General features: G+C 48.1%; 1 protein-coding gene across 1 annotated transcript; it reads left to right on the top strand.

The window, feature by feature from the left end:
* The first annotated feature begins 1,907 nt into the window (after positions 1-1,907).
* Positions 1,908-5,668, top strand: DMRTA2 (DMRT like family A2). Its single transcript, XM_021922944.2, has 2 exons — positions 1,908-2,561; positions 3,819-5,668. The coding sequence occupies exons 1-2, from the start codon at positions 2,003-2,005 to the stop codon at positions 4,874-4,876; spliced, it is 1,617 nt and encodes a 538-aa protein (XP_021778636.2). The 5' UTR covers positions 1,908-2,002; the 3' UTR covers positions 4,877-5,668.
* The last annotated feature ends 12,593 nt before the right edge of the window (positions 5,669-18,261 follow it).

The following is an 18,261-nucleotide window of genomic DNA, read 5'->3' as shown; positions in this document are numbered from 1 at the left end:
AGTGCCGTCTGCCTCCCCTGGCCAATGGCAGGCTCCACATTGTTGTCCAATTCTGTCTAATGGAGCCCTAAGGAGCAACAATAGAGCGGGCGAGCCTCTCATTGAGAGTCTGGCAGTGCGGGGCAACTGGGCCCCGGCTGCGCGCAGCGTCCAGCGCGCTCAGCGAGGGGACCCGGCACTGCGAGAGTCAGGTTGCGGGTTCCAACCAGGCGGCCGGCAGAGGAGCCTCCGACCCGGATCTCTGAAGGAAGGGTTGGACTGCGCTACGTTCTGAGGGGTCCGGAAGTTCGGACATGGTGACTGAAGGAGGGTGACGTGGTCAGATAAGGGGCCGGGGGCAAAGGGAAGAGGCCAAGAGCGCCAGCGTCGCCAGTGGAGCCGGGAGGCGCGTGCAGCGCCAGCGGAGGAGGATCCCGGAACCCAAGGCAGGTAGTTGAGAGCCGCCGGGACAGCAGGGGGTGGCGACCTGGTCTACGGCCCCTGTTGAGGAGGCCTGGGCCCCGTGGGCTTAGGGACGGCGCGGCCCGAGGGGTCTGGGAGAGGAGGCAACGCTCATAGAGAGGAGGTCTGGGACTCTCGGATGGAGACACAAGGACTCTGTCCCGGGCTCTGGCAGGGACGGGGAACATGGGAAGCAGAGGAGACTGCGGCAGAAGCGGGGAGCTGGGCCTGCTTGGGCCTTGTGGGGCTGCGGCGCGGGTGGGACTCTGGTGTCCGTTTATGGCCAGTTGCGACTTCCCTGGCTTGGTGCGGCCCGCTGGGCCATCCGCGTCCTAGGACCCCAACTCTGAGATCAGGACGCAGGAGCCTGCGCTCGATCGGGGTCCCCTGGGACCCCAAGACGGGGAGGGCGTGTCTGACGACTCTGTCCCTAAACCCGGAGGGGAGGGGAGGGCAGTGTGAGGTGGTGTTCGAGAAAGATCCCCCTCCCGAAATGCCTAACTTTCCGCAGGATACGTCTTCCGCCCCGACTTCTACTCCAGACTGCGAAGCTAAAAAATTGCACCGCAGGTTTTACCCAATCCCCTCCCCCAGCCTTTGCCTGTGGAGTTTTTTACTTACACATTCCCCTCTCCTGGGCGCGGACCCTGGATCCTGGACACCCAGATCAGCTGCTTTTCGCTGTTTTCCTTGCCCATGAAGCTCATCTTTGGGCTGGGTTTGCCTATACAGAAAGTTTCTTTGGCCGAATTTTTCTCTTTAATACTTCCCAGTCCTAAACTAAACTCCACACACATTTTCTCTCCCCCTCTCTGGAGGCCCGCACCGTGGAACTTTTGGGGCTCACATTTTTACCGGTCCCAGAGCCACTGGGCCTAACTTTGCCCGAATTGTTTCTTCGCCCCCACTCTACTTCCTAAAGCTATTCTTTCTGTTGCTGATTTTTCTCTCCAAAGCTTCTGCCCCCACCTGCATTAAAAATAAACAAACAAAAAGAAACAAAACTCGGGCCCAACCAGCTCAACTCTGCTCCTTCACATCTCTCTCCTCTTCACCCTTCCGCCAGACTGGCCGTTTTGCTCCGGATTTTCCTGTTTTGCCCTTGGCATCGGCCTAAGTTCTGGGCCAAAACTGTGGCTCTAATCCCAGTCCTGTCAAACGAACATTTTTCTCACCCGTCTCACCTCAATTAGGCTAAGCTTTGGGGTATCATCTTAACTTTTCCAAATCCTCATTACAACCACCTGAATCAGTGACTTTCACACTTTACATGTCTCTTTATTTTTTCCAGCAGAATTACTGATTCAGACAAAATCTTAACCCCAGCGTGTAAATCAGCTCTAAGAGCAGCAGTGGCTGGACTGGGGTGAAGGCGCTAGGGCTCACAAGGAGGTTCCGACTGTACCTCCTCCCAGCAATTCTGGCCCCGCTAGCCCAGCCTCCGTGGCCCAAATATCCCTCTCCAACTTGGGTTCCTCAAGGCTGCGCTTTGGCCTAGTGCGCGGTGTGCTCCTCACCCGGTCTCTCCCCTCTCCCACCTTCTTTCCGGTCAGGTCCTGTCATGGAGCTGCGCTCGGAGCTGCCCAGCGTGCCCGGCGCGGCGACGGCAGCGGCGGCTACAGCCACTGGGCCGCCCGTGGCGTCGGTGGCGTCGGTGGCGGCCGCCGCGGCAGCCGCCGCATCGCTACCGGTAAGCGTGGCAGGCGGCTTGCTGCGGGGGCCGCCACTGTTGCTGCGGGCAGCCGAGAAGTACCCGCGGACCCCCAAGTGCGCGCGCTGTCGCAACCATGGCGTGGTGTCTGCACTCAAGGGCCACAAACGCTACTGTCGCTGGAAGGACTGCCTGTGCGCCAAGTGCACGCTCATCGCGGAGCGCCAGCGTGTCATGGCGGCGCAGGTGGCGCTGCGCAGGCAGCAGGCGCAGGAGGAGAACGAGGCGCGCGAGTTGCAGCTGCTCTACGGTACTGCCGAGGGGCTGGCGCTGGCCGCAGCCAACGGCATCATCCCCCCGAGGCCCGCCTACGAGGTCTTCGGTTCAGTGTGCGCCGCCGACGGCGGGGGACCCGGAGCGGGAGCGCCCGCGGGGACCGGAGGCGGAGCAGCTGGCGCAGGCGGTTCAGGTGAGAGCGCGGCCAGGCCGCAGGTAGGGGCAGCAGGATCGTAGCTCTGGGGCGCCTGGCCCAGGGGCTTGTCTCCGTTCAGAAAGAGTAGAAACCCCGTGTCCAGTCGCCCCGATTGCTAGGGTTCACCGCTCGCCCGGCCTCGGGTATGGAGCGTGGATACAGAAACTCTCCTTCCTCCCGCTTCTGTAGCATTTGCACTTTACCCCTTTCTCCTGCAGCCGGCCCAAACGGACACGCTTTAATTTTTTCACTCGCCTCTACCCAAAGGCAGGCAGGTCCCTGCTTCTTTGCTTCGTCTTCTACCCAGGTGGAAACCTGCGCATCTTCCTTCCCTCCGTGCTTCTCCACAGGCCCTTTCCCTTTGCTCCTTCCCAACTCTCTTAAGGAATCCCTCCCCTCTTTTAACTGACACCCGCCCCATTGCTTTCCCTAGGAAGTGAGACGCTCTAGTTTCTTTTCCCCTTCTCGCATTCCTAATACTCTGGACAACCGCTTGCTGCGCCCTCCCTCCTTCTAGCTTCTGCCGCACCCTCCCTGGTTTCTCAGGTCTTTTTTCCTATATCTTTTCCTCTTCGCTTCCTACACCCTGCCTAGCCCCACCCTCTTTTTCTGGACCCCCGTGGCTTTTTGTGGGGAGGAAAGAAATTAGGCCAGGGCCATTGAGGGAAAGGAAGGATCGCTCTAAACTTGGGAGGGAAGAACTTCTTAGGTCTCAATTTTGGAAAGGGTGGATTAGAAATAGGGGCTCTACTTCTGCCTGTAGAGAAGGTTGGGACCTCCTAGATAACCAAGGCGCTTTTCCTTACAGGTTGCACTGCCGGGGCAGGCATCTAATGTACAGTGGGCTCTTCTGTACAGCGTGGTATAGGCAGAAGTTATGTTGTCTCTTGTTTGAACCCTGGACCTGGCCACTTCTCCAGGGCAGGGCAGGCCTGGAAAGGAAGTTAAAGGTGGATGTTTTGGGGCACAGATGTGGGGGAAAGCAGCACTGAACATCGAGTTTACAGGGCACAGGTAGTTGGGGTTCTGAGGAGTACAGAAAGAGAGGGAGCCCTGGGGTCAGGGAAAGAGAGACAAGGCTGTAGGGGCTCAGAGCGGAAGGAATGCTAGAGCAAAAAGAAAGGGGAGCACTGGAGCCTAGTGAATAAGGGCTGTGGGGCTGAGGGAGAGGAAACTGAGATCCAAAGGGCCGAGGTGCTGTGACTGCTGTCTTCTAGCTAACCGCTCCTCACGACACGTTTTCTCCCCTCCCAGAGGCCAAGTTGCAGAAGTTTGACCTGTTTCCCAAGACGCTGCTTCAGGCAGGCCGCCCGGGCAGCCCGCAGCCGCCGCCGGTGAAGCCCTTATCACCCGACGGCGCAGACTCGGGGCCTGGGACGTCGTCCCCAGAGGTGCGGCCCGGCTCAGGCTCGGAGAACGGTGATGGCGAGTCCTTTTCGGGTTCGCCCCTAGCTCGGGCCTCCAAAGAGGCAGGTGGCAGCTGCCCAGGCAGCGCCGGCCCTGGTGGCGGTGGCGGCGAGGAGGACAGCCCGGGCTCCGCTAGCCCTCTGGGCTCTGAATCCGGTTCAGAGGCTGACAAAGAAGAGGGTGAGGCCGCGCCGACGCCGGGGCTGGGCGGAGGCTCGGGTCCACGGCAGCGGACGCCGCTGGACATCTTGACACGCGTCTTCCCGGGCCACCGCCGAGGCGTCCTGGAGCTGGTGTTGCAGGGCTGCGGCGGCGACGTGGTGCAGGCCATCGAGCAGGTGCTGAACCACCACCGTGGGGGCCTGGCTGCCGGCCTGGGCCCTACGGCGCCCCCGGATAAGGCCGCCGTGGGTGCTGCAGCAGCAGCAGACGATGCGTGGCCCGGCCGCGTCGACGCCGCCGCCAGCGGGGGTCCTGGGCTGCCCGCTCCGCTGCAGGCCGGGCCCGCCGCACCCCCACACCACAGACCCTTGCTGGCCGGCGCCATGGCGCCTGGAGCGCTGGGATCGCTGAGCAGCCGCTCAGCCTTCTCGCCACTGCAGCCCAACGCCAGTCACTTCGGTGCCGAAGCGGGCGCCTACCCGCTGGGCGCGCCGCTCGGCCTCAGTCCGCTGCGCCTGGCCTACTCCGCGGCGGCAGCGCACAGTCGCGGTTTGGCCTTCATGGCTCCCTACTCCACTGCCGGCCTGGTGCCCACGCTCGGCTTCCGCCCGCCCATGGACTACGCCTTCAGCGATCTCATGCGTGACCGCTCGGCCGCCGCTGCTGCGGCGGTGCACAAGGAGCCAACCTATGGCGGCGGCCTGTACGGGCCTATGGTCAATGGCGCTCCGGAGAAGCAGTAGGGCAAGGGGCCTGGCAGCCGGCCGCTCCCCAGACAGGAATCCCAGCCCTGTCTCCGCGGGCCGCCGACCCCTCTTCGCCCAGCGCGCTCTCTGCGCCCTGGCTGGGGTCTTCTCACTCCAAGATGGTTTTTGGGGTTTGTTTAGGAGGGTGGGTGGGGAAGGCTGAGCGAAGGGGGAGCAGCTACAGACAGATGAAGGTGTTCTCGGAGAGGGTACGCGGCCTGGGTTCTCATTTCCCACCTCTGGATCCCTCTTCCAGCCTCACCCAGCCCCCTTTCCAAAAGGCCGGGAATTCATGAGAATTCAGAGGCTGCGACAGCAGCGCAGGCTCCTGCGGCTCCTTAGCTGTGCTCATCCGGCTCTCAGTGGATGGCAGGATAATCCGAGAGTCTTTTCTGTGTCTCCCCATCCCCCACTTTTTTAAAAAAAAATCTAAATATTCGCTCTAACAAATATAAATTTAGGATGTATAAATCTCTTGGCACTGAGTCGAGTCTTTGGGACACACATATATATCGATACAATTGTGAAAAAAAAAGGAAACAAGTTCTAAGGTGCACTTTCCTAGTTGCGTTATTTGTCGCTCTCTTTGTTGCTTACGCCGTTAAGCATGGGTTTCCTTGGTGCAGTGTGTTTTTATATATGTATAAATCTATATATAATCTATACATATATATATACAAGCCAGTGTATAATGTTATAAAATGGAATTCTAAGTTATTAATTGTAATCTGTAGGTGACCTCGATATTAACGTGAGAAACATTCAAAAACAAGCAAAAAAAAAAAAAAAGGACAAAATGGAAAAAAAATTAGACTATGCGCTCATTGTACTTATCAGGTTTATAGATTAAATATATTGGAAACTCGGGACGAATCCTGCCCACCTACCCCTCTTGCCTGCGGCTGGTCTGTCCCTAAGGAGCCGTCAAGGTGCGCACTGAAGCAGGAACAGAGCGACGTGTGACTGAGCCAGAACCGCCCGCTCGCGGGCTCATTCTCGCCTCCCGGGACTCGCCAAACGCCCTGACTGAAGGGCCGGCAGCGGAAAACGCTGCTCCGGAGCAGCACTTTGTGCTTTCCTTTGCATAGATATGAGCTAGAAATAAATGTTATTTTCTAAGAAAACGACGCCGAATCCCGTCCCGCTCCTCGAGAAGTAGGGGGTCGGGGGGTCGCGGGAGAAGGTCTTGATTTCCCGCTCAGGCCGCGGCGCTAAGGAGACGCTAGACCGAGGTCCCGTGGGATTTCCGACCCTCGGGGCTACTGGGAGAGGAGGCTTCCTGTGGTACCGGAGGACCTATCCCACCAGAGCGGCGCGGAGCTCACAACTCCCGAAGGGTTCGCGACCGCTGAACAGCGGGAACCCAGTGTGTACCCCAGCTTGGGCACCCAGGCTGCGGAGGGGTCGCCTTGCCAGGGCTCTTAGTTTTTGGATCGCGGGCCGGAGTCGTCACAGGGATCTTGCAAGGCTGGGGGCCCAGTTCCCGCTCTTTCCCGGGTGCGGATTTGGATGTAACTCGGGTCGCACACTGCGCGCTCCCCATCTCAGGTTTGGCACCACAGGCAGCGAAGGCGACGGCTGAGCAGGGTGGCTGCTACCGTTCTCCTGACAAGGGCTACAGCCTGGGAGTTACGGGGTTCTGGGAGGTTGGGGGTGGCATGCTGCCTTCCTTGAAAAGGTGTAATCTGGGAGAGTGGCCGTGAGCACGCGACTTCGAGCCAGACCTCGTCTCTCACCCTTTTCACCTTCCCTCCTCACGCCGAGCTGAGCAAATTAGCCGCTCCTGGGCCGACCCTCTCCTTCAACCTCCAGTCCTTCCCGCTCCCCGCAGGGTGACTCCCCCGCTCCAGGAAAAGAGTGACTCCTCCCCTCGGCTGGGTCCGGCGACATCCCAAGGTAAACTTCTGGGGCCGGCTCGAGTTCCGCCAGGCAGTGAAACTTAATAGCAGGACAAGAAAACGGTTTAATAAAGAAGGGCTTTAATGGGGAACTAATTTGATTGAGTTGCCTAATTCCACTTTAATTGGAAAGGGGGTTTGGCTGTCTGGTGATGAAGTGCGAGCGCGATGAGATGAAAGTGGGGGAGAAGGACCCAGAGAAGAAAGATGCCGGCAAAAGCGATGGAGGAAAAGGGGACAAAAAAGGAGAAAAAAGAGGGAGAGAGGAGAGAGGAGAGGGAAGCGTTAGAAAAGAGGAAGGCGGGAGAAAGCGTGCAGAAGCTTCTGGGAATGTAAACTTTCTTGCCCTTGGCCGCTGCGCCCCCTAAAGCCCCGGTGCGCTCCCCCTACCGCAGGTTTTCGGAGCCTCCCAGCCTCTCTCCGCAGGGCAGTTCTGGCCGCCTCGTCCCGGTCCTCTGCCCCACCGCACCCAAGGTGTTTGTTTCGGGAAGGACCTACGCTGGGTCGAGGCTCCTCGGTTCCTGCGGGTGCTCTGGCCGGACCCGAGGGGGCGGCCTGTGGACCCGCGTTACTCATCATTCCCAAGAACATCTGGAGCGTCACAGACTTCAAGACTAGTATGTTAGTTCATCCTCACAGCAAACCAGGGTGAATCTAGAGAGTTGCTTATTACAGGCCCCATTTTACAGAGGAGGAAACTGAGGGCCATCTGGTCTAGGGAATTGTCCAATTTTCCGGGACCCTAGATCACTTTGCCTCTCCACCGCCCCTGGTGGGTCTCCCTCTCTCATGAAGCGGGATCTGCTGGTCGAGAGTGGGAGGGTTGCGGAAACTCCCCTTCCATGAACATAGGAGGCCCAAAGAGAAGCAGTGGGCCCCCAAGCGCCCAGGCCTCGGCTCCAGGCTGTCAGCTCCTTCGGGTAGAGCTCAGGAAGGCTTCGTGAGCAGTGGGCGTTCTAGGAGTGGGATAGTGGGGCACCCGAAGTCCCCACTTCCCGGCCCGGAGCGTCTGCATGTCCCAAGCCCCACGGTGGAAGCCCAGGTCGGTCAGTCACAGCCCTTGGCGCCTGGGAACGTCCTGCGCCCACGGCGCGCCCCTGACCCGCTGCCATTGCACAGTCAGGAACAGGGAGGCACAGAGACCTACAATGACCGGCCTGGGGTCGCACACTCAGGCCCCAGGGAGCCAGAATCGGAACTCCAGACTCTCTGGCCTGGTGGCAGGGGCAGGGGGGCGAGTGAGTCTCCGCTTCTTGGAGCTTCCGCAGCCGGCAGGAGGGGACTGCGGCCTGAGCTTCGCTGGGATTAGCGCTAGGGAGGAATGTGTGGTACCCTGGTCGCGGGCGGCGTTCGCACTCTGGAAAGAGAGGGCAGTGGCGGCAGCGTTACTTCTTTTCCTCCTGGGAGAAGGGGGAAAGGGAATCCCCTTCCTGACCGCTACTGTCCACGTTTGTTCCTGAATGCTTCCCAAAGCAAGCTGGAGCCCACTCGGCCTGGGCACTGGGAGGATGCGAACCCGGGCTGCCGCGGGTAGCTCCGACTGGTGGGGGAGATCGACTCGAAGTAGAAGCCGTCCTTTTCCCTTCCCCGCCGCACCCCTCCTGCACAACAACAGCAGCAGCAGCAGCGACACACTAGCACCTACTGTATGCCAAGTTCTGTCCCAACCATGTTCTCCAGCAGACTCCTGCTCAGTGGGCAAGGAAGAGCCCAGAGCTAGGGTCCAGGCACAATCGCCGGCTGGGTTATTCATTCTTGAATTACTTCAGTCAGCAAATATTTGCTAAGTACTCATTGTATGTCAGGCCCAGTCTTAGGACCCTGTGATGCACAAGTGCACACAAGGGAGGTCTGGCCGGGGAAGGCCCCTTCGGCAAGGCACTCGGCCTCAGTTAAATGGTGGAATAGTAAGGTCTGTCTCTGTGGGTGCTGTGAGGAGTAAATGAAATAATATCCAAAAGCTCTCAGCTCAGTGCTTGCTCACTAGGTGTTCACTATTACAATTATCATATCCTTTGGTGTGGATGGTGTGGTCTCATTCAACAAAGGAGTCAACAGCTCAGAGAGATCCAGTGACTAGAGCAAATGGGGCTTCTGAGCCCTCTAAAGTGTCACAGATTATGGGAGACATCCCCGCCCAGGGCAAGGGGCCACACAGACAGATGGGAGAGTGTGGTTCTATAAATGCCTCAGAGGAAGTGAGTCCTGAGGGGGTTGGCCAGGGGCAGCACTGTGATCTGTGGTAGGAGGTTGGGGAAGCAGTCAGGGGTCCCGCTGGACTAGCAACTGGAAAGGGAGGAGGTGGAGACAGGCTGTTGAGGTCGCACAGAGTCAGTGGTTAGATCATGGAGAACCTTGAGTGCCAGAAACTGGGCCTGGACTTCAGTACTGGGAGCTGTTGACAACAGGACCTGGTAAGATTTGCATCTGGATTTGGTAGATTATTTGGAGATAGCCCAACCTCTCCCTCAGGAGCCATGACAAATAGTAGTGTCAAAAAGGAATCAGTAGAAGTAGGGAGAGGGAGAGAAGAGGGCCCCTGCAAGAACTGCTAGGAGCCAAACAACCCATTGTTGATCCGGTGTTGTGAGTAAGTGAGGAAGAGAGCTGATTCCCATCTGGAGAAGAGACAAGATTGGAGGGCGTGGAGAAGCTTTGTGTTCAACTTCAGAGTTTGAGGGACATGTAGGTCTTCTCAGCATGGACACCAAATTGTAGAAAGAGTCAACTGTTGTCTTGGGAGGAATGAGGTGGCCCAGCTCCCTGGCCCTGAGGACACAGGACTCCATTAGCGGAGGCCATGGGCCTAAGAGAGATGTTGAGACCCTCTCACCATGTCTCTTGGTGCCAAGAGGACTGGCCTCTTAAAATCATTCTCTTAAAATTTTGCACCCTGTTAAGGTCATTGTTCTGAGGCAGACAGCCTGTCCTTGGGTCAATTGTGACACCAAATCTTAAATGTCAGGGCTCCCCACCGGTACAAGTCCCTTTCAACCTGTCCCTGCCCTCTGCTCCCTGAAGCTGTAGTTTCAGCTGCTTTTCTCCCCTCTCCCCATCTGTCCATCGCTGCCTCCCTATGCCTCTGCCCTCTGGCCATGCTGTGCTCCTCAGACCTACATAACTGTCCCCAGAAGACACAGGACTCCGTTAGTGGAGGCCATGGCCCTGGGAGAGGTGTTGAGACCCTCTCACCATGTCTCTTGGTGCCAAGAGGACTGGCCTCTTAACAGACCATGCCTTGCCCATGGAGATCACCTCTGCCTGGAAAGCTCTTCTCATTTTCCTCTTCTTTAAGGATTCTCCTCACTTTCCCTAGGGTCCAGTTTCACAGGTGGACTTACTGTGAACCAGTGAAGCTTAACCTTCAGGGCTCCACACCTGGCATATTCCTCTCAAGGTTTTGCACTTTGTGCATACAGTCAAGCGACTTCTATCTTAAAACTTCAGGCTCCATTAAAAACTGCATCTGCCCGCTGGGCACGGTGGCTCACGCCTGTAATCCCAATACTTTGGGAGGTCAAGGTGGCCAGATCACGAGGTCAGGAGATCGAGACCATCCTGGATAGCACAGTGAAACCCCATCTCTACTAAAACTACAAAAAATTAGCCAGGTGTGGTGGTGGGTGCCTGTAGTCCCAGCTACTCAGGAGGCTGAGGCAGAAGAATGGCGGGAACCCAGGAGATGGGGCTTGCAGTGAGCAGAGATCACACCACTGCACTCCAGCCTGGACAACAGAGCGAGACTCTGTCTCAAAAACAAAAAACAAACAAATAAACAAACAAAACAAAAAAACTGCATCTGCCACTGCCCAGTTTAGCTGCACCCTCATGGCTGCCTGTTCCTGTTAACTACTGTTGCATAACAAATGACCCCAAAATGTAGTGGTTTAAACAATAACCATTTTATTGTATCATTTATGGGTCAGAAATTTGGGCAGAGCTTTTTTTATTGTTGACCAAGATCTCTTGGTGGTATTCGGCTGGTAGATGTGTTGGTCTGGAGATCCCAAGACGGGTTCAGTCACATGTCTGACTCCTTGGTATGAATGGCTGGAAGGCTGGGCTCAGCTGGACAGTTGATTGGAGCACTTCCATCATGGTATCCTCAAGATATCAGACCTCTTACATGTTGACTCAGGGTTCCAAGGCAGATGTCCCAGAGAGCAAAGTGGAAGTTACATGACCTTTTATGACCTAACCTCATAGGTCAGAGGATATGACAAGAGTGTATTATTTGCAAGTGATTGACACTCAAGTCACACTGACTTAAAAAGAAGGAATTTTCTTTTTTTCTTCTTCATAGTAATGACAATAATAATAATTATAGACATTTACAACTAAAATTTCCAGAGTATATCTCAGGGAGAGTAGGAATCAGGTGTTCAAACACCATCAGCTGAGCTGCTTTTCTCCATCTCTTAGATCAGCTGTACTCTAAGTTGTCTTCATGTCAGGCAGACTTTCTCCAAATGAAGTACAAATGGCCATCAGTGGCCTCAGGCTTGCATTCTACTTTCTCTTTTGTAGTTAAACGAAACATTTTGAAAATGACTCATTGACTAGACTTTTGTCATCTTTCCATCCCAGAACCAATGGAGAATGGGACCTACTGGAAAATCAAGCTTTCAGGATAACTGAATGTTTGCCCATTTCAGCCCTAAATAGTCTTTGTTCTAGCATTTTAGGGTAGGAGCTTTAGAAGGATGTTACTTACTTTTCCATTTTCTTTTCCGAAGGCTACTGACATGCTCCAGGTGTTCTTTGATTCAGCATATTGCGATGTGCCATAACAGGGTCATGGGATCTTATTAGAGTGAGGGTTCACTGGCTTTGGCACTAAGAAATGCTTTTCCAATGTGCTTTTTACTTTAAAAACTTTTTACTGTAAAAACTTTCAAGTGTATAAGAAAGTAGAGAATAGTATAATAAATCTGAATATTTGTATACTAATCATATAAATTTAATAACTATTTAACATTTTGTCACATTTATTCCACCTTAGTTTTTGACAAATTTAAAAGCAAATTGCAGACATTGTGAAATGTCACTATGAAATACCTCAATATGAATACTTCATCTCTAAACAAAGCCACAATATATTAGTATACTATCAATATTAAAAATAATCCCTTTATATAACCTAATATTTAATATATATTAAAATTTACCTAATTGCCCCAGTTGAAATACTTTATAAATTTAACAGTTGATTTGTTCAAACCAGGATTTGGTTGCCTATAGCAGACACTGTCAGAGCCCCACCCATAGCCCTTGGACCTTTCAGTCTACTGATTTCCAACTTTCAAGACCAGTTTCTCTGGGCCTAAAGGCTTCTATTTTAGAATCACAAAAGGGAGAGACATACCAGGGTTGTAACGATGAGACCCATCCTTCCTAGAGAAGGTGATAAAAGGTTTATTGTTTGTAGAATATTTAAAACAATAATAATACTAAAAGTTGGTCTGCTTTTTAAGTTATTACCATTTCCCAGCAATTTTGAACAATGTCAGAGATAAAATGTTTCTCACCTCAAAGAACTTTTGTTGGTGGTCTAAATTCTAAACAATCCCTGCAGTGATTGTTGAGTTTAAATTATGTGTGTGTGTATACACACAAACACACCCACACTATACATATTTCTTTACATATATCACAAATCGTCACAACTATTATTTTTCTGTTTACATACAGTAAAATTGACTTTTTCATAGTACATTTCTAAAAGGTTGACCGTATGTATAGATTTGTCTAACCACCATCACAATCAGGATTCAGAACAGCTCTGTCACCCCAGAAAACGTCCCTGTGCTGCCCCTTTATAATCAAACCCTCTCCCCTACCCGTAATCTCTGGAAACCACTGATCTGTTCTCTGTCTTTACAGTTTCTTCTTTTCCAGAATGTTATACAAACGAAACTAGACAGTATGCAGCCTTTGGAGACTGACTTCTTTCACTTAGCATAATCCCTTTGCGATCCATCCAAATTGTTGCACGCGTCAATAGCCCATTCCTTTTTACTGCTGGATAATATTCAATTGTATTGATCTACCTCTATTTGTTTATTCACTCACGGTTACAGGACATTTGGGTTGTTTGAGTTTTTGGTAATTACAAATGAGGTTGCTATAAACATTCACAAACAGGCTTTTGTGTGATTACAAGTTTTCACTTCTCCAGGAAAATACCTCCCAATCCTAGAGGAGTTTCTGCATCTAATCTACTTTCTGTCTCTATAAATTTGTTTAGTCTGGACAATTCATACAAATAAAATCATATAATATATGGCCTTTTGTGACTGGCTTCTTTCACTTAGCATAAATGTTTTCAAGGTTCATCCATGTTGCATCATGCATCAGTTCATCATTCCTTTTCATAGCCAAATAATATTCATATATATTGATATATATATAATTTATCCATTCATCAGTTGATGGACATTTGGGTTGTTTCCACTTTTTGGCTATTATGAATACTTCTGCTATATGTTTTCATTCTCTTGGTATATACTTAGGAGGGGAAATGCTGGGTCATTTTTCTCTATGTTAACCTTTGGAAGAACTACCAATTTTTTTTTTTACACAGCAACTGCATCATTTTACATTCCCACAAGCAATGCAATAGGGTAGTATCAGTTTCTTCACATCCTCACCAACGCTTGTTTTTATCTGTCTTTTTTTTGTTTTGTTTTTTTGAGACAGGGTCTCACTCTATCGCCCAGGCTGGAGTGTAGTGGCGAGATTTCAGCTCACTGCAACCTTGACCTTTGGGCTCAAGTGATCCTCTCACATCAGCCTCCCGAGTAGCTGGGACTACAAATGCATGCCACCATGCCCAGCTAATTTTTAAATTTTTTGTAGACTTGGGGTCTTCTTATGTTTATGTTGCCCAGGCTCGTCTTGAGCTGCTGGACTCAAGCAATCCTCCTGCGTCAGCCTCCCAAAGTGATGGCCTTACAAGTGTGAGCTACTTTGCCTGGATATTTTTATCTGTCTTTTTAGTTCTAGCCATCCTAGTGGGTGTGAAGTGGCATCTTGTTGTGGTTCTGATTTGTATTTCCCTGACAATTAATAATGTTGAACATCTTTTCATGTGCTTTCTGGCCATTTGTGTGTCTTTTTTGGAAAAATGTCTATTCAAGTCATTTGACTACTTTGAAATTGTATTTGTCTTTTTACTTTTGAGTTGTAAAATTTATTTATATCTTCTAGATACAAGCCCCTTATTAGTTAGGTGAATTACAAGTATTTTCTTCTATTCTGTGGTTTTTCTTTTCACTTTCTTGGCGGTGTCTTTTGTAACACAAAAGTTTTTAGTTTTGATGAAGTCCAGTTCATCGGTTTTTTTTTTTTTTTTTTGGAGTTTGTATTTTTCGTATCACATCTAAGAAACTACTACCTAGACCAAGGTCATGAAGATATACATCTATATTTTCTTCTTCAAATAGTTTTACAGTTTTAGATCTTATATTTAAGTTTTTAATTCATTCTGAGTTAATTTTTGCATATGTATGAGATATTATCTTAATTCATTCTTTTACATGTGAATATCCAATTGCCCCAGCATTATTTGTTGAAAAAACTATACCTCAAAGGATCAATGCTTGAAGGGATAGGTATTCCATTTCCCATGATGTGATTATTACACATTGCATGTCTGTATCAAAATATCTCATATACCAAATAAATATACACCTACTATGTACCCACAAAAAAGTACAAAAATTTTAAAAAGAAAGATTGTTCTTTCCCCATTGAATTGTCTTGGGACCCTTATCAAAACTCAATTAAGCCTGAGAAGAGCTTTGACAATGAAAGAAAACAAAAAATCTAAACAAAAAGAATTTCTCAACTAACCATAAATGTGAGGGTTTATTTCTGAACTCTCAGTTTATTCTATTGATCTATATACCTACTTTATACCAGTACCACACTGTATCAATTACTGTATCTTTGTAGTAAGTTTGAAATTGGGAAGTATGAATCTTCCAGCTTCTTTTCCAAGATTGTTTTGACCACATGGTGTCCCTTGAATTTCCATATAAATTTTAGAAACTGCCTGTCAATTTCTACAAAGTAGTTAGCTGGAAACTGATGTGAATCACATTAAATTTGTAGATCAACTTGATAAGTATTACCATCTTAACAATATTAAGTTTTTTATCCATGAACATGGGATGTCTTTCTATTTATTAGAGTCTTCTTTAATTTCTTTCAACAATACTTTGTAGTTTTCAGAGCATAAGTTTTGCATTTCTTTTGCTAAATATATTCGTAAGTATTTTACTGTTTTTGATACTACTGTAAATTGAATTGCTTCCTTAATTTCATATTTGGATTGTTCTTTGCAAATGTATAGCAATATGATTAATTTATGAATATTGACCTAGCGTCCTGCAACTTTACCAAACTAATTTGTTAGTTCTAATTGTTTTAAGTGGGTTCCTTAGGATATTCCTTTTACAAGATTATGTCTTCTGAAAACAGATAGTTTCACTTATACATTTCAAATCTGGATGCCTTTTATTTCATTTTCTTGCCTAATTTTCCTGGCTAGAACCTTCAGTAAAATGTTGAATATAAGCAGCAAGACTGGATATCCTTGTTTTGTTCCTGTTCTTCAGGTGAAATCATTTACTCTTTCCCCATTAAATATAATGTTAGTTGTTATTTTTTGTAGATGTCCTTTATCAGGTTGAAGAAGTTTCTTTCTATTCTAGTTTACTGAATGTTTTTATTATGAGGTGTTAAATTTTATAAAATGTTTTTTTCTGCATTGAGAAAATCATACGGTTTTTAAAAATCATTTATTATATTGATATGGTGTGTGTGTGTGTGTGTGTGTGTGTGTATATATATATATATATATATATATATATATATATATATTTTTTTTTTTTTTTTTGAGATGGAGTCTTGCTCTGTTTTCCAGGCTGGAATGAAGTGATGTGATCTCGGCTCACTGCAACCTCCACCTCCTGGGTTCGAGTGCTGATTCTGCCTCAGCCTCCCAAGTAGTTGGGAGTACAGGCACATGCCTGCCTAATTTTTGTATTTTTAGTAGCGATGGGGTTTCACCATGTTGGCCAGGTGGTCTCAAACTCCTGACCTCAGGTGATCTGCCTGCCTCAGCCTCCCAAAGTACTGGGATTACAGGCATGAGCCACTGCACCCTGCCATGATATGGTATAGTCTATTAATTGGTTTTCAAATTTTAAAGCAACTTCATAATCTTGGGTTAAATTCCACTTGGTCATGGTGTATAATACTTTTTGTATGTTGCTGAATTTAGCTTGTTAGTATTTTGCTGAGAATTTTAAAATCTATATTCATAAAAGATATTGGTCTGTAGTTTTCTTTTCTTGTGATGTCTTTGTCTGGCTTTAGTATCAACATAATCTGGCCTCATAGAATGAGTTGGGAAATGGTCCCTCCTCTGATTTGTCAGAAAAGTTTGTGAAGAATTGGTATTAATTCTTGAAGTGTTTGGTAGAATTTGCCAGTGAAACCATCTGGGTCTGGGCTTTTCTTTATGGGTAGGTTTTGATTACTAATTCAATCTCTTGTTATAGATCTGTTCAGGTTTTTCTATTGCTTCTTCAACCAGTTTCAGTAGTTTGTGTCTTTCTAGGAATTTGTTCCTATTTTAATAAAGAATTTGTCCCTTATTATTTCTGTAAGGTCAGTAGTAATGTCCCTTCTTTCACTCCTGCTTTTAGTTTTTTGCTTTTTTGTTTGTTTGTTTGTTTTTTGTTTTGTTTGTTTGTTTGTTTTTTTGAGACAGAGTCTTGCCCTGTCACCCAGGCTGGAGTGCAGTGGCACAATCTCAGCTCACTGCAACCTCCACCTCCCAGGTTCAAGTGATTCTCCTGCCTCAGCCTCCCAAGAAGCTGGGATTAAAGACATGTGCCACCACACTCGGCTAATTTTTGTATTTTTATTAGAGATGGGGTTTCACCATGTTGGCCAGGCTAGTCTTGAACTCCTGATCTCAATTCGATCTGCCCACCTCAGCCTCCCAAAGTGCTAGGATTACAAGCACTGTGCCCGGCCAATTTTAGTAATTCGAGTCCTCAGTCTTTTTTAATTGGTCAGTCTAGCTAAAGGTTTGTCAATTTTGTTTATCCTTTCAAAGGACAAACTTGTTTTTCAATTTTCTTTATTGTTTTTCATTAATTTCCACTTTAATCTTTATCATTTTCTTCTTTTTGCTTCCTTTTAGTTTAGTTTGCTCATTTTATTGTTGAGTGTTGATGTAATTTGGCTCTGTGTCCCCACCCAAATCTCATCTCGAATTGCAATCCCCTTTTTTGAAGAAGAGACCTGGTGGGAGGTGATTAGATCATGCAGGTGGTTTCCCCCATGCTGTTCTTGTGATAGTGAGGAAGTTTTCATGAGATATGTCGTTTTGAAAGTGGCTATTTTCTCTGCACTGTGTCTCCTGCCGCCATGTAAGATGTTCCTTGCTTTCCCTACACCTTCTACATGATTGTAAGTTTTCTGAGGCCTCCTCAGCCATGTGGAACTGTGAGTCAATTAAACCTCCTTTCTTTATAAACTACCTTGCCTCAGGTATTCTTTATAGCAGTGTGAAAATGGACTAATTCAAGTATTGACATTTCTTTAACTATTCTTTATACAAGTCCTTTGTGAATATGATTTGCACACGTTTTCTTCCAGTCTGTAGATTGTCTTTTCATTGTCTCAGTATCTTTTACAGAGCAAAAGTTTTTAATTTTTACTAAGTCCAATTTATCAATATTTAAATGCATTATGTTTTGGTGTCATATCTAGGAACTCTTTGCCTAACTCAAAGTAACAGATATTTTTCTCCTGTCCTTTCTTCTAAGATTTTAATAGCTTTTCATTTTACCATTAGATCTATGATTAATTTTTAGGGTTTTTTTTTTTTTTTTTTTGCATAAGACATAAGTTTGGATTGAAGTTCATTCTTTTGCATTTGGATGAACAATTGTTTAAATGCTATATGTTGAAATTGCTTTTTCTTATTGAATGGTCTTTTTACCTTTGTCAAAAGATCAATTGGCCCCTTTCTGTGCATCTACTTCTGGACTCTATTCTGTTTCATTGATCTGTGTATTTATCTTTTTTGCTAATATCATGCTGTTTTGATTACTTTAGATTTAGAATAAATATTAAAAGTGGGTACCATGAATTCTCAAAATTTATTCTTCTTTTGTGAAAATGTTTTTGATCATTCTTGTTCCTTTGGCCTTCCATATAAATTTTAGAATAGGCTGTTTATATCTACAAAAACAACTTCTGGGATTTTGATTGGAATTGTATTAAACCTATAGATCTATTTAGAGAGAGTTAAAATTCTCACTATACTGAGTATTCCAACCCATAGACATGATATATTTTCCTTCCATTTAGATTTTTAAATTTATTTTTGTCAGCATTTTGTAGTTTTCAGCTTACAGATTCTGAACATGTTCTGTTAGATTTATACCTGTTTCAGCCAGT

Source organism: Papio anubis, chromosome 1, assembly GCF_008728515.1.
Source record: "Papio anubis isolate 15944 chromosome 1, Panubis1.0, whole genome shotgun sequence".
NCBI lineage: Eukaryota > Metazoa > Chordata > Mammalia > Primates > Cercopithecidae > Papio > Papio anubis.
Note: the sequence above shows the minus strand (reverse complement) of the source record. Positions and strands in the feature narration are given on the sequence as shown.

Excerpts from the sequence above, each read along its gene's own strand:
- DMRTA2 (XM_021922944.2), top strand. The coding sequence starts at position 2,003 with ATGGAGCTGCGCTCGGAGCTGCCCAGCGTGCCCGGCGCGGCGACGGCA. Across the intron at positions 2,562-3,818 it reads AGCTGGCGCAGGCGGTTCAG|AGGCCAAGTTGCAGAAGTTT; the intron begins GTGAGAGCGCGG and ends CTCCCCTCCCAG.